This window comes from Diachasmimorpha longicaudata, chromosome 1, assembly GCF_034640455.1.
Source record: "Diachasmimorpha longicaudata isolate KC_UGA_2023 chromosome 1, iyDiaLong2, whole genome shotgun sequence".
Lineage (NCBI taxonomy): Eukaryota > Metazoa > Arthropoda > Insecta > Hymenoptera > Braconidae > Diachasmimorpha > Diachasmimorpha longicaudata.
The window spans coordinates 13031832-13045929 of record NC_087225.1 but is presented as its reverse complement, the minus strand read 5'-3'; the positions used below and the strand labels follow the sequence as shown (position 1 = coordinate 13045929).

Here is a 14098-nt window from a genome sequence, read left to right as displayed (position 1 = left end):
CCACTCTTCCATCAAGCGTTAAACCAAACTGATCAAAAATATCAATTAGCTTCCATCGAAATAAATCGCACAAAGTCAATCATGTCGCGAGTTGTGTTGATCGTTTTAATTGCACTGGGTGCAACAGCAGTACAAGGTATGTCGTCATCTTATAAATAAAAACATCTGAAGGTTTTTAATGGTTTAAAGAAATCAATGGGGCGGGGTACGCGTGATAAAGCCAGAGAAACGTTTGTTAAACAGTATGAAAGCCGAATGCGTGCGTCATTCGTTTCCGAAAAAAAACACGTTACGATAATCAGAATGTAGATAGAACAAGTTGCATCCGGTTCTACGGAATTAGATTCATTATCGCGAGATTTCAGTACCAATCTCTCTTCCTGTGATGATAGAGCACTGCATAATAATATTATGAAAAGTAAACCCAACAAGTATTCTTCTTTTTGGGGATTGGGGAGGGGATAGTGAGACGACAAAGACCTCGAATCATCAATACATGTGGCCTGAACAAAACTACGATTGGGATGACTCACCTCACTTCGTAGCCCCGCAAAAGGCACAGGGAGGGCAAGGGAAACCTTTTGTATTCATTGCCAGAATTTTCTCCTATCCGGTTACGAATTTTTATCAAAGAAAATGCCTTATGGACTCGATTCGTTCATTCAGTCAATTAAATAGTTTCATAAATGATAAATTAATTACATTTTTCTACAGCTGTATCCAACATCAATGCCTGTCAATAGTTGAAAATTGTCATTATCGGAAATAATGAGTGTTGCCTGTCAATAATTGATCAACAATTTTTTATCGAGAAAATGAGCTTTCTAAACCTTCACACAATGTCAATTATTTACTGTTCAAATTTTTTGTACACAGTGGAATTGATAAATTTGATAATCAACTTGATTTGATAATGATGGAATTAAAAATGTCAAAAAATTCATTGATATCCCTAGTCTTTAATCAATCAACGTTCTCTATAGAATCCAGTTGTTCATTCTGCGAAATATATATTGTTATCGCATTTTAAATTCCCTAAAAATATGTGCTTTGATAAATTCTCCCGGCTACACTCGCCTCTGAGATAATTCTATATCTATAAAGGGATATGAAATCTACTTCCTCCAACGGATGTTCTTCATGTTATTTCTTATCACTTATCGAATATCTCCACCATTCATGATACCCAGAAAGGAAGAACTCCATTTCAATTTAAGAAGAGAATTTCGAGAAATTTTAATTTTTTTTTTCATTCCAGGCATGGACTGCAATTTTGGTACAAGTTCGAATATCTTCGAGAAGGTTTTATCCCACTGTCCCGGAATACTCGACAGCAGTGACAAAGAGTTTTGTTGCATTGGGACAGACCGTTTCTACTGCTGTGATGCGAAGGAGTTCGCACTCCAGACGGGGTACAAAGTTTAATTGATGCTTATGATTGATGCACCATTGAAAATAATTCGAGATTACAGGAATGAATAACCGAACTTCTGACACAAATTCAATGACTTTGGGTATTGTTACATGGGGAGAGAGTATTTACTATTTAGAGGGGGTTATTATCCTTGAGCGTGATTGTCAAAGAAGAAAAATTTAAATTAAGTACTCTTCCTGAAAAATATTAGATTGGTGTGAAATTATCGGAAGTTACATTTCAAATTGTTTATCAAAAATGAATTCCCAGAGTCATCAGGTCCAGAGTGTTGTGGTCCTGTAGTCATTTTAGATAGTTTCGGTATAAGATAACAGAGAATAAGCTAGCATTCACACGTTTGAATTATTACAACTATTCCATTTCTAATAGAAATTTTGATTTTTATTTCCAAGCATGTAATTAGAATTTCAGGTTCCTCTCCACCCAATATTTTCGTTTCAATCTTGTTTTTTTTTTACAGATGGATTGTAATTCCTGTGGTAATCGGAGTTGCTGTAGTCGTATCAATTATAATCTTCTGCATCTCTTGCCTCTGCTGTTCCTGCTGCCCATGGTACAGAAGGCGTCATCGTGGCACCGTCTATGGTAGTGAGTACCTCTCTTTTTTCCAAATCAACACAACTTTTCATCCTGATAATAACAATACTTGTGGCAGTGTATCGTAAAAGCTTTGAGTGTCCTTCATTTTAACTTCCCACACATTCAAATGTCAATCACAATAACTGAACTGATCCGACATTTTTTTCAGGACCCCCCATGGCTTGAATCCTCAACCCATCGAGTATCAACTCAAACAAAACATTATTTAAATTCAACATTTTCCGTTTTCCTACTGCTAGAATAGGAAACGACGCTATTTTATCACTCATCGTTGTGACATTAAATTTAGACAGCTTTTTCGATACATTCCGATAGTATTAAGATGCATTTAAGGCTAGAAACATTCATTGTCTACCAGTAGACAACCGATTGTTTATGTTTTCCTTCAATTCGTCAAAAACATTTAATTATGAAATTAAGACAGAAAACGTAGTGGGTGGAATCTCACACATGTGTTAATTGATCATTTTTCTAGAAAACAAAAGTTTATGGTGATGTCAATAGATCAAACTGATTTTATGATATTTTCGGTTATTTGTCTTTATTGTTTAGATATTTGCAATAGAAAACTGGCAATATTTTTAAACTCGTCCGCCTTAGAAGTCGTTAAACGTGACCAGTCAGTGTTCGCCTGTTTCTAAATTTGAAATTCTTTTGAAAACGGAGGACCTGAAGATATAAAATCTTTTATGAACTTTAGTATTATTTTCTGTGGCTAAAAACGTTCGCCACAAAATATAATACCGGAATTTCCCCCCAGAATCATTCATCGACATAATGCAACTGGTGTTGTAACGTCTTACCGCTTCGCTTCGGAATTTATTACTTCCAGCCTCTTCAAGGGGAATATATGTGTCACAAATGTACATATGTACCTATGTAACCGCAGGGATAGTCGCTCAAACCGCTGTTTAATATATTAAAGTCTATAAACGTAAAAGAGCGATTGAAAACGTTACGTGTCAATCTTGGTTGATACCTGAAGGAGTCACATTTCACTGCAAAACAATATCGCTCGCTTTAATGATTGATTGACACATGAAAAATGCCGATGGTGGTGATAAAGACTTCATTCTTATTGTACATTAACCACCGTACTTACAGTACTGAAACATTCCGTTGAAATATATATTTTTTAATGAAAAAAGTATCTTTTGTATGCTCAATTATATAATCTCATGACATGTTCGTATAATAAAAAATTATTGGCAACTACTGACTAGTGAAATAATATCTCATACCCTTGACACATATTTCTTTCATTCCATGAGTTATCACTGTAGTTTTATTTATTCAATTTGGCGGTGTAATTTTTTGTCTGGGACAAAAATTAATGCAGATTTTCTTCCAGAAGTTCCCACACCCACGGTCGTCACAGTAGTGCAACCCAGCAATGCGCCAATTGCACAGCATCAGCTTTACCCATCTCTGTCAACAGGTAATCAAAAGTTCGAAGATTATCCAAGTCAATTCATTTTTTTTGTCTCATGTCATAATAAATTCATTTCCAACAATGTTGCTGATTAGGAAATATCTGAAGACATTCTCTCATTGTAAATCATCGTTAGGCCATGGAGATGTTAATGATCCTCAATCCGAAGACGTTTTTTGTGTTATCATTTTTTTTTCTCTTGAAACTTTCAGCACCATCGCTGCCAGCACAGCCTCCTCCTTACACACAAGAAGCGTATACAAAACAGGCCCCCTACAATCCAAGTTATTAGGCTTAAAGCGATTAGGAATAATCGTATCCTCATATACTTTCATTTTTTTTTACTAAACCACAGCCGCGCAGTCAGAACGGATCAGCAGTAATATGAGAGCCTGGCTCAAATTTCCATCAGCAACTTTTCAGTTTTGTCTTCCTCGATCCACTCGCATTATTTTATATTAATGTCTTCCCTAGTGATATTACTTATTTTGCATAGAATTTAAAAGATGAAATTAATTAATTTAATTCGCGGAAATCCAGCAGGACTGATGGCTACAATTTTTCTTCATTTATTTTTTGTTTTTTAATTATTATGCTCAATAAGTGGCTCTGCCACTAATTGTACGTGATGGAAAATTCTTTGGTAATTGACTTCAACTTGTCATTCGAAGGTCTCGCAAATTACTTCAGTCAGAAACCAACACCAAGAAGGTTTGCATGTCTCGAAATCAATTATCAACACTGTTTACAAACAACTTAGCAGAATATTTCCTTAATTAAAACGATCACTCACCCTCGAATGACCCTCCAGTGAAAATTTGCACTGCGGCGAAAAAAATTCTAATGGCTGTTAGCATTTTCTCCTGAGGGCATCAAGGGCAGATGTTTCTGAAAAATAAGTTGAAGTCAGATTAAGTATTTTCCCAAAATTAATTAGTGAAACATATCTCCAGGTATATGAAAGTAATTAAGAATTGTGATTTTTTGTCATCACTTTTGCCATGTTTGTGTAGGTGATTGTTGTAAAAGAATCAACACTCAATTTCTGTGAAAATATGTTCAAATATATTTTATAATCATTCAACTATTGGTACCATTATTTTATTTTATAAATAAGCCCTTAAGATCTAGTAATATCTAACAGACATACAGAGTCACATAATCAATTCTCTTGTTAAATTACTGTGGCGGAGAATAGGTAATGATAGAATTTTCCTACTCCTCTCACCGCACGATTCACTTACCTGAATAATTGTCGACTGATGAAAAAATCATTCAGAAATAAATCCTCGAGCTCTTTACTTACATTTGATTCTCAGTTATTATATTTAATGAGCAATTATCAAAATGCCGGAAGATCCAGAGGACTCACAAGTTATAGTACTGTAGTAATATCATGTGTTGAGACAATTAATATGCCACATCTATTTTCATTCTGAATTTATGTTCAATGTTGTTGATTGATTTCAATTCCCTGTAGATTCACACGCACCCTGTGTCGTCGCAAATCAATTTTCATCGAGAAAAAAAATGTTTTCTCGGAAAAAATAGTGAGTTTGGATCAATCACGAAATAAATGGTCTTTACAATTTTAACATGCTCGAGACAATTGTTTGTTAAACTTTAAATTCGTATTTACATTCTTCGAGTTTTTTATGTCTTTTTAACGATAATGAACACAGGTTTTTAATGGTTTTAATATAGTTTCCGCCTTTACATAACTTCAAATCTCAGTGAAACCAGCCAAAGCAGTGGTCAAGAGGAGTAAGTGAAAAACATTTTGAAGGATTCACTGAGGACCCTTTGGGATATGTCCTGCACTGAAAAAACCCTTCAGTGTTCCTTAAACGTCTTGATAGGCTTTATCCTCTCGCCATTCCATTTACGAATTATTTATTCAGCTGATTTTTCCCTTCGCCAATTCCATCTTTAATCAAAGACATATGAAATTAACGAGCTGTTACCCTTTTTTCCGATAAACACAAATCTTTCACATAAAAATCAATTTACGTTTTTAGAAAAATTGATAATAAACTTTGGATGTAATAATTAAGAAGGCATTATGTTCATAAATACCTACGTATTACCCCTTCAGATACCTCGAATTCGATCACTGAAGAACACAAAAATCAGTCAGATTCGAAATTCATTAAAATTTTGACCAGCTTCCTTGTCTCCTACTTATTTTGACAAACTTCAATAATGAGATGGAAAATTTCAGTCAATACTCGTGAGATGCTTGAGTTTAAAACAAAATGATGAATGTACATGCCCTGCAACATCCCCATTCATTCGACCGAACATCTCTTCCGAGCTGAATTCATGGCCTCATACAAATCAACATTGCATTGAGACGAAAAAATCTTATTTTTCCCCCCATCGGGCCTTCCCTCATTAACCTTTATATCACTCTCGATGACAGTCATTGTGGCTCGAAAATCAGTTCTCTGCATTGCGTGTCACCGTAGTCCTCTATTATGATCTTGGATCAGGGCCACTGGTGGAGTATCTTGACCAGTCGGCCATTAGATTGCACATACAACAATTGAGCAACACCTGTATTCTCCACACCTGACCTATTTTTTTATGAAATACTGCAACTCTGTGAGTTCGTTTCCTTCTCGACACCGTTGAGATTCCCGTAACTCCCTCCGAAACCATTCTCCTCCTCGAAAACCTCTCCCCTCTCCTCCTCCAGGGTGGTGGTAGTGGTGCTGGCATGACTAGCAGACGACCTCCTCGATCTGCTGACGTTGCCCCTCTGATTGCTGGCGAACGAGGGAGCAGGACTTGGGGCAGGGCTGACAGGCGCCTCTGGGTGGTGTTCCTGGAGATGCTGGACTTGCTGCTGCTGCTTCACCACAATGAGACGATTCAATAGGGAAGTCTGAGCCTGAAGGCCTGAGGTGAAACTTCTGTAACCTAGGCACTCGGAATTAGACCATTTTGTCAGCATCAAGAGACCGTCCCTGAGGTTAACGATGCTCTCCAGAGTTTGCATGGGGGCATGGGCGGCTCTGATGCTCCTCGCCATTGCTGAAACGTCTCGGAGGATTGTGGCGAGTACTGCCGCCCAACCAACGCATCCAGCTTCCAGAAACAGCTGAAGCAAGTATCTGAGCAGAGATTAGAAAAATTCGAATTGACTAATATTTTTTAAAAATGCCCCAAATTAATTAAAGTTCAATCATTTTTATAAACCATTTGATAACATACCTCAGTTGTACTTCAGCCCTGCTGCTCGGACCGCAGGGTGAAGCAGAATGAACCTCGGTAGGTTCTACTGGGTCTACCCAACAAACCGTTCCCACTATCGACTCCACATCATCCCTCCAATTAGTAGAAGTATCACTGAGGACACTAGTAGCATCTTGAAGCATTCTTGGGGTGAGTTTGGCCTCAGCAACTGGAAACTGAGTTTCCAGACTCGCCACAGGTGAAACTAGACTTCCATAGGGAGGTCTAGAACTGGGCAGGCTTGTGTACCCACTATCGGGAGGCAGATCCACGAAGCTCTGCACAGACTCAGGACTCTGGCCCTCAGGCATCTCCAAGCTCACAGACCTCGATCTCAATGTCACATGACTCGCCTTACGAAATTTCTGGAGATTCGAGAATGACACTGTTGGATAGGGAAATGAAAAGTCCTCATGGACAGCTTTCAAAGCAACCACGAAGTCGTCAATCCTTGCAGCTCGTTCCCTCTCCCTCGCCAGCCACGTCACTAGGTGGAAATCTAACCTGGCTGCAAATCTCCCCAGATCCGCAAGTCTCCTAGCTGACAACAGTCGCCTGGCATGTCTCTGGAGGATCACATCGATGAAGAACTCCTCAGCAGATCCCTCTTTACTCTCAGTCTTTTCAGCTTTAACACTGGGAAGGGACTTCTTCCTCCCCATTACTGCATTCCTGGTTTTCTCGAGCATCGATGCCCCTGGGGATGGATCCTTCGATGATCCATCGTACTGGACCTTCGGAGTGACCGTTGTGCTGTAACTCCTGCTCCTAGACACCTGCATAGTACCAAGAACAAGGGAAAGATCCTCCTCGTGCGGAGAAACTGGCGGCGTTGGAGGCGGTCCGGCGAGCTTTGCCGAACCTCCCCAAGAATTTCTGGGGGAATCAACGTCGTTCGGATCTATGGCCCGAAGGAACCGCACTAAATCTCTGCTCAGCTCCCACCTTCCCTGCTCCAGCGCGGCGTCCAGGAGTAGTGTGGCATGCTGGCGACTGACTGTTGAAGGCTCCAAATTCTGAAGAATTATCAAATAACTCGCAGCAGTGTCCAGCTGCTGTCTCTGCAGACAATCCTGGAGAAGTTTCTTCGGTGGGCCAGCAACCGAAAAAAGATAAGGCCAGAGAGCAATCTCTGTTTTCCTGGCGCACTGAACAACAGCTCTAGCCCAAACCCCCGGAAATTCCCTGATGAATTCCACGACCGAGGGAAGTTGGGCATCAGGTAAAGGCTCTTTACTCGTGGCCTCTTCCTCCAGGACCTCGTGAAGAAGCAGCTCCAGAGAGTGAGGGAAGTAAGGAAGGGCTGCACAGGACCTGGCGATCTCCCAAGCATGATAACCCAGATTCCTATGGATTAATTGGCGCAGGATCTGATGGAGGTACACCTGGGATGTTAATTCGAGAAGGGAGAATGGCAGGGAGAAGGGAGAGTTGGTGTCTGAGGTGTACAGGACTGTGTCGTTCTCGGCGCCAAGGAGAATTGCATCCTCGAAGAGAATCGCCAAAGGATAGATGCGAAGGTGGAAGGGGAGCATGATGCGTTTGGACATGAACGTGTGAGCGTTGTCCTGATGATTCCGAGGGAACAGAGGAAGCCAGACGCGCATACCGTGAGCTCCGCAGAACAGCCAGAGGGCCTCCGTGAGGTGAGGCTTATCACGACGCGAGCGAGAGGGCACCCAGACATTTTCTACGCATGAGGCCAGGACATTTGGGGCAGAACAAGTGAACAGAACATCGGGAGTGTCTGTACAGTGCTCACGTTGGACCATTAGAAGACGTCCAGAGACGTTCAGGAGGAGACTCTCTGGGTGGGGATGGCTTCCAGCGGTCTCTGCACGGATTGTCGTTAATGTTGCACTGACTACACAGGCTGGGTGCACACAGAGACCAGAAATATCGACTGTCTGAGTACGTGTTAATTCGATACTTCCGGAACCTATAATTATAGATTTATTGGAAACCATTTGGTTGATAAATTTCCATGAACTTTCTCTAGATAAATAGGGGAAGTTCATGCGAGATTATTAATCTATATATTTTTAATTTGTAATTATTTGATCTCAGAAAAACCTAGAGGATGCCATATGGTTATCTTGGAGTATATTATTTACCTTCTTCTCCTTGCAGTTCCATACAAAAAATACCGACTTGTCCATTAGCGCAAAAAGTTAGAAGTCTTTCCCTCATAGTATTCAAAAGAAGCACCTGAGAGGGCATCCTGAAGGTTTTGACATAATTATTATCCAGCCTTGTATCCCTCGGATAAATTCTGATCTCATCCTTATCCTCTAGCAATGAATAGCTGCTGGCAATCATGAACCCTCGATGCCAGAGAAGTCCCCCAGTAACGATGAAATCCCTCTCCTGTGTTTCATTCCCAAACAACTTCCATTTTCTGGATTGCAACGAGTAATGAGCCAGACCAGTTCTGCCAGCCACAGCTATGCTCAACCCCTCGTTATCTATCGCAGTATACTATATATGCGATTGAAAGCATCATCAAGCAGTCTCTTTGCATGGAAAATAATTCAGCGCATGCTTTTAATTAATTTAATGCGTCATACTCACTCTGATTGGCCAGTTGGAGCCTGTGTAGGTGCTAGGAATTGGTACCACTAGCCACTGCTTCGATCCGGCTAAAGTTTGTGATGATGAATCATTCGGTATGTCATTGGCCAAGTGAAAGCCGGGGGTATTTGCTGATACACCACCCAAATTCAAGTACAGACGATCCTCTCCTTGGAGATACAAATGCCCATGTCCCATGCAAGGATTCACAGTCAATGGGCTCTTCACAAAGTCCAGCTGCACCACAGATTTGTTCCCACCCTCTCCCTCCCCATTCCCATTCACCTGTCCATCGTTCCCTCCAGGTGACTCTCTGAGCATCCACAGTTGATAACCCTCAGCGCTCCACTCCATAGTCCTCACCTGCAGAGGATTGTCCCTCCCCAAGTCCACATGTAATCCATAATCCCATTTCAAGGTACACAACAACAGGGCTCCAAAAGTACTCCATATGGCCAAGCCCCCACTCTCCCAAGCTAGCGCGATAGCACAGCTATCAGGTGTCCATCTTATGCACTTGACTCTTCCAGGTTTTCCTGGATAATCCTTCGAGGACAAATTCAACACGTGAGACACCTCCAGAGCCCCAGTAGTCTCATCTACATAATACACCATTCCCTCGCCATTTTCCCTTCCAAATGCAATCAATCTGTATTTATGATTGACAGCAGCACAAGTCGCATCCTCCAGGTATCTAGCCCAGATCCCCTGCACCTGATTGGGATCGAACTTAAGTGATTGAGCAGTTAGGAATGCAGCTTTCCCATTGCTCAGCACAATGGCGAATCCCCCCACCAGTGGAGAATACTCGATATCAGTGACGTGAACGTTATTCTCTGTAATTGGCAAAGCAGGAGTTGATACCTGTTGATCTATGCTGAAGGGGATTCGTCGGAGATCAAGAGAGTAATCTCGATTGGCAGTTCCCTCCCACCGTTGTCTCACTATGTGACTCGTTTTTGTGGCTACCATCAGCTCATCCCTGATGCAAACTAGGGAACTGATCCCCCCATCGATCCACACAGGCATGACAAACACAAGGCTCAGACAGGGAATGACTTCCTTGATGAAGAGCTCTGCCGAGTCTCTTCGCAAACTCGTCACGGGGGAATCTTTCTGCTCGTAGAGGCCCCTTGAGTCGCCCGAGGTGTCCGTCAGACGATAGAAGAGAAGGTAGCTGTCCGAGGTGGCAACCACCAGCATCGAAGAGTCCGGTCTCCATTGCACTAGAGTATTCTCACCGTATTTATCGATACAGTCGTCGGTTCGCCTGCTGAAGACGATGGGGACACAGGGTTTACAGTACCAGATGGCTAGGGAGGAGCGGCTCAGAATCGCGAAGAGGATCTTGTCACGATTGCAGGTGATTGCGGTGATTGTCGAGGACGAGGGTGTGTTCAGGACTCTTGGCCACCCGAGTGGGAAAAACATTTTTTGTAAGATTTATTCGGGAAAGTTTAATTGAGTCTATTGGATTTGTCGGTCACATGATTGGGGAGGTTAGGCTGAAAGGGGGGTCAGTGGGTGGAAATGCCAATGATTTGAGCTGTTGGGAGGCATTTTAAGCATCTAGGGAATTGTTTGGTTACTGGAAGTGGTTGTTATTGTTGTACACTTCTGAGATTTTTTTCATTCACTGGGGGGTAAGAGATTTTTGACAGACAATAAGGACAACACACAAAACTGAACAGGACAACACGACCAACACGACACTGATAAAAAAAAAACAAAGATGGCGGTGAACGATTCTATGGCCTTGCGTACAGTCATTCGGAATCGTGTCAATGTTTTGTTGTAGGAGGAATATCTCCCACTTCGCGTTCGGGATTTTGAAATCCGCAACACGTGACACTCTCATTTGTTTATAATAAGGCTTTCCGGGAGTTCATCATGATTACAAAAGATTAAAACTAACAATTCATGGAATTTTCTTCCAGGATTGTTGGTTTCAAACTCTCCAGTGCAGGACAAATTTAGGAAACAAGAAGTAAAAATATTTGAAACAGTATTTATACAAATGTATTTACAAAATTGATATTTCAGGTCGGGAATCGAACTTGGAATCTTCCCGTCTACAGTTTCCATAATTCACATAATAAGCATTACAATCACATAAAAAATATTTTGATTTTTGTTAAAATATACTTCATTTGAAATTGGTTTCTATAGTCTGGATATAGAAAATTTCTGAATCCACCAGTTCTGAGGATCGTTTTTTTTTTTCTAATTGTTGTACTCTGGTTTGCAAAAGCATCGGTTGAACACTACTTGGTGCGTTTGTACAGACCCAACTGACTTCGTATGTCGTCCATCGTGGCATCCGGGAACATATCCCTTCGATCCTGAAGTAATTTATAGATTGCTGTCAACGATTCCGACTCTGACCTGCAAAAAGATCGGTCACCGCCAAATTAAAGTACTTGCAAAAATTGAGTAGAGACATTATTTCATCTCCTGAATTTTTCTGGACATAAGAACTCCACGATCGAGTTAGAAACTTCTTTAGGAATTTTTGGTCGCTGTAAAATTACTCATTATGGAGATAACTACACGGTTAATGATGTAATGGGATAAAAATTAAATTATTATGATGATGCATACCTTTTCTCTTCTAGCTGTTGTTCAGGTGTCAATTTTTCTTCGACAAGTTTCTGCTTTGTTAATTTATACCACGCTTGAAGGCCTAATTCGTCCGTCTCATCATCTTTTATTCCCTGATATGAAAGTAGAATTAAAAAGTTCACATATAAACTTCAATTTCAATTATTAATACAATTATTCATTTATCTAGTTAAGGCCATAGTAGGGAGAAATAATTGTGTCGAAATTTGTGATAAAATGTCTTCACAAAGCAATAAACTTATGCCTTTATACGATTCCACCCAAAGATGGAGAACTACATGCCTTGAATACAAACAACATTCAAAGAAATCTGCGCATTTTGACTGATGAATTAATTAAGATTCAAACCTTTCGTTTTGCTTCTCTGTTTTGAGTGAAAATGTACGTTGCAATAACAGCAAGAACCGAAGTTGCGACACAGTAGATAAAAAACGTGGGTAAATTTGGAAAATATCTATTCCATTGGTCCAGCAATAGATCCATCTTCCCTAATAGTTGGTCTAATAAATTTATCATCTAAAAGTTATTTTTCAAAGATCGGTCAGTTGGACGGAGGTTATGTTATGCTAATGGCTAATCGAACTTTCTTATCAGGTGATGACACCGTTTTCCCCCACCTATGACCCCAAGAAGGATTAACAAAGTTAATCTAGAAATAAATAGACGTTCATCCTGTCCTTTTTTCAATTTTATTGTTCTACAATTTGCTACTCGATGTACCCGTTAATAAAGGGATGAGAATTTCATAATAATATAGAACATTGAATTATGTTTTCGGGAAGAAACTTTCTTAATGCTCTCCTTCCTCAGTTATTACCCGTGAAAATTTCAAACGTTGTTGAATTTATCCAGATACCACTTGTGACTTCTCATTGTTGCCAGAAGACCATCTTCGAGGACCATTGAGTCAGTAGTCCCGAAATCTAGTTGAGTATCTCCTGATAGTGATGATACAGTACCTCCAAGTGCCCTAGAATGATTTATGCAATTACTTCCACCATTACAAAAATGTTCAAGCCTCAATTCATTCCAACAATCGATTATTTCAAAAGAAATGAATCACAATAAATAATTTTCAATTGTGAAATAATAATGAGCCTATGAAGGCATTTTTCATCATTGATTCAATTGCTTTTTTACTTGATAATGGCTGTTCCAGCACACACATCCCACTTCTTGATAGCTGTCATGTGAACGTACGCAGTGGCATTGCCAACTGCAACTTCTAGAAATTTATATCCAGCACCAGCAGCAGAAATTATTCTCACGTTATCGCCTAGCGCTGTTTTGGAAGCATTGTGGACTTTTCCAGCGTGGGATCTTGAGACTATTAAGATAGGATCCCTCGGGACTTTTTTCTGAGAATGAAAAATAAGATATTTTATTCATTATATAGAATTTGTTAAATTAACAATTTTACTTACAGTAGAGAAATTTTGTAAATTCTTGGAAGACCCATGGAAGGTCCAAGCCCAGTACGTTTGCTTGGGCATGAAGGGTTTATGGATAATTCCTATAACTGGAACACCTCTCACAGCGATGCAAACCATTGTAGTCACATACTCCAACAAACTTTCTGCAAGGAACCAGAGTTCTAGTATTCATCAAGATTTACAATGGGCATTGAATTGTTTGAGTCGATAAGCTAAAAAATCCAAACTTCCATTTGAAAGCAAAAATCCTAGAAAATCACCTGTATATTCTTTGGTAGCGTCCAGAGGATCGATCCAGACAGTCACATGCTCTGGATCAACAGCGACGTCCCAGCCGGAGTCCACTTGCTCAAAAATCGTCGAGCCCTCGGTGCCCCTGGGCATGACAACTTCATCGCAATCCTTGCTTCTCTCCTCGGAAATAACCGTAACCGAGGGAAACGTGGTGGATAAATAATTGTACATGGCACAGTGGGACCTGTAGTCCGCCAGTGTCACCGGATCATCGATTCCCTCCTTGGTCTTTCCCTTGCTCTCAATCCCGAGCTTCGACTTCTCATGGACCCCAACCACCTCGGTACCCCCAATCTCAGCGGCTTTGACAGCACCGGCTAACAACAATTTCAGAGAGACAAACGGAGTGCTGGACTTTGACGCAAGGTACGATGATTGACGGATCGCATAGAGGTACAGGAGAATCAGGAAGATGATGGTTATGCATAATCCTAGCCTGTGAATTCTTAGGTTAGCTCCTATGTTTAGTGTCAT

The 14098-nt window shown here is 40.6% G+C and overlaps 3 protein-coding genes across 5 annotated transcripts; 1 reads left to right on the top strand and 2 right to left on the bottom strand.

Moving 5' to 3' along the window:
* The first annotated feature begins 1 nt into the window (after nucleotide 1).
* Nucleotides 2-4551, top strand: LOC135163661 (protein shisa-5-like). 2 transcript variants are annotated; one of them, XM_064123297.1, is made up of 5 exons: nucleotides 2-136; nucleotides 1259-1412; nucleotides 1896-2023; nucleotides 3390-3473; nucleotides 3680-4551. In XM_064123297.1, the coding sequence occupies exons 1-5, from the start codon at nucleotides 82-84 to the stop codon at nucleotides 3757-3759; spliced, it is 501 nt and encodes a 166-aa protein (XP_063979367.1). In that variant the 5' UTR covers nucleotides 2-81; the 3' UTR covers nucleotides 3760-4551. The 2 variants fall into 2 exon arrangements, with proteins under 2 accessions (XP_063979367.1, XP_063979360.1); XM_064123290.1 differs by having other exon boundaries at nucleotides 3387-3473.
* Nucleotides 4026-11024, bottom strand: LOC135163473 (guanine nucleotide exchange factor subunit Rich). Of its 2 annotated transcripts, XR_010299122.1 has the most exons (5): nucleotides 9276-11024; nucleotides 8819-9182; nucleotides 6684-8643; nucleotides 5544-6583; nucleotides 4026-5394 (listed from the first exon to the last, which is right to left on the bottom strand). XR_010299122.1 is itself a non-coding variant. In XM_064122928.1 (4 exons), the coding sequence occupies exons 1-4, from the start codon at nucleotides 10704-10706 to the stop codon at nucleotides 6052-6054; spliced, it is 4287 nt and encodes a 1428-aa protein (XP_063978998.1). In that variant the 5' UTR covers nucleotides 10707-11024; the 3' UTR covers nucleotides 4026-6051. The 2 variants fall into 2 exon arrangements, 1 of the variants encoding a protein (XP_063978998.1); XM_064122928.1 differs by having other exon boundaries at nucleotides 4026-6583.
* Nucleotides 11025-12567: 1543 nt separating this feature from the next.
* Nucleotides 12568-14098, bottom strand: LOC135163576 (putative inositol monophosphatase 3). The gene is made up of 4 exons (XM_064123134.1): nucleotides 13591-14098; nucleotides 13322-13473; nucleotides 13038-13255; nucleotides 12568-12867 (listed from the first exon to the last, which is right to left on the bottom strand). The coding sequence occupies exons 1-4, from the start codon at nucleotides 14096-14098 to the stop codon at nucleotides 12726-12728; spliced, it is 1020 nt and encodes a 339-aa protein (XP_063979204.1). The 3' UTR covers nucleotides 12568-12725.

Bases quoted from the DNA above. Each gene is read 5' to 3' on its own strand.
- LOC135163661 (XM_064123290.1), top strand. From the start codon at position 82: ATGTCGCGAGTTGTGTTGATCGTTTTAATTGCACTGGGTGCAACAGCA. The intron at 2,024-3,386 runs GTGAGTACCTCT...ATTTTCTTCCAG, and splicing joins TCGTGGCACCGTCTATGGTA to AAGTTCCCACACCCACGGTC. The intron at 3,474-3,679 runs GTAATCAAAAGT...TGAAACTTTCAG, and splicing joins TTACCCATCTCTGTCAACAG to CACCATCGCTGCCAGCACAG.
- LOC135163473 (XM_064122928.1), bottom strand. From the start codon at position 10,706: ATGTTTTTCCCACTCGGGTGGCCAAGAGTCCTGAACACACCCTCGTCC. The intron at 9,183-9,275 runs GTGAGTATGACG...TCGCATATATAG, and splicing joins GCTCCAACTGGCCAATCAGA to TATACTGCGATAGATAACGA. The intron at 8,644-8,818 runs GTAAATAATATA...CTATAATTATAG, and splicing joins GGAACTGCAAGGAGAAGAAG to GTTCCGGAAGTATCGAATTA.
- LOC135163576 (XM_064123134.1), bottom strand. From the start codon at position 14,098: ATGACACTAAACATAGGAGCTAACCTAAGAATTCACAGGCTAGGATTA. The intron at 13,256-13,321 runs GTAAGTAAAATT...TTTCATTCTCAG, and splicing joins ATTTACAAAATTTCTCTACT to AAAAAAGTCCCGAGGGATCC. The intron at 12,868-13,037 runs GTAAAAAAGCAA...AAATCATTCTAG, and splicing joins GCTGGAACAGCCATTATCAA to GGCACTTGGAGGTACTGTAT.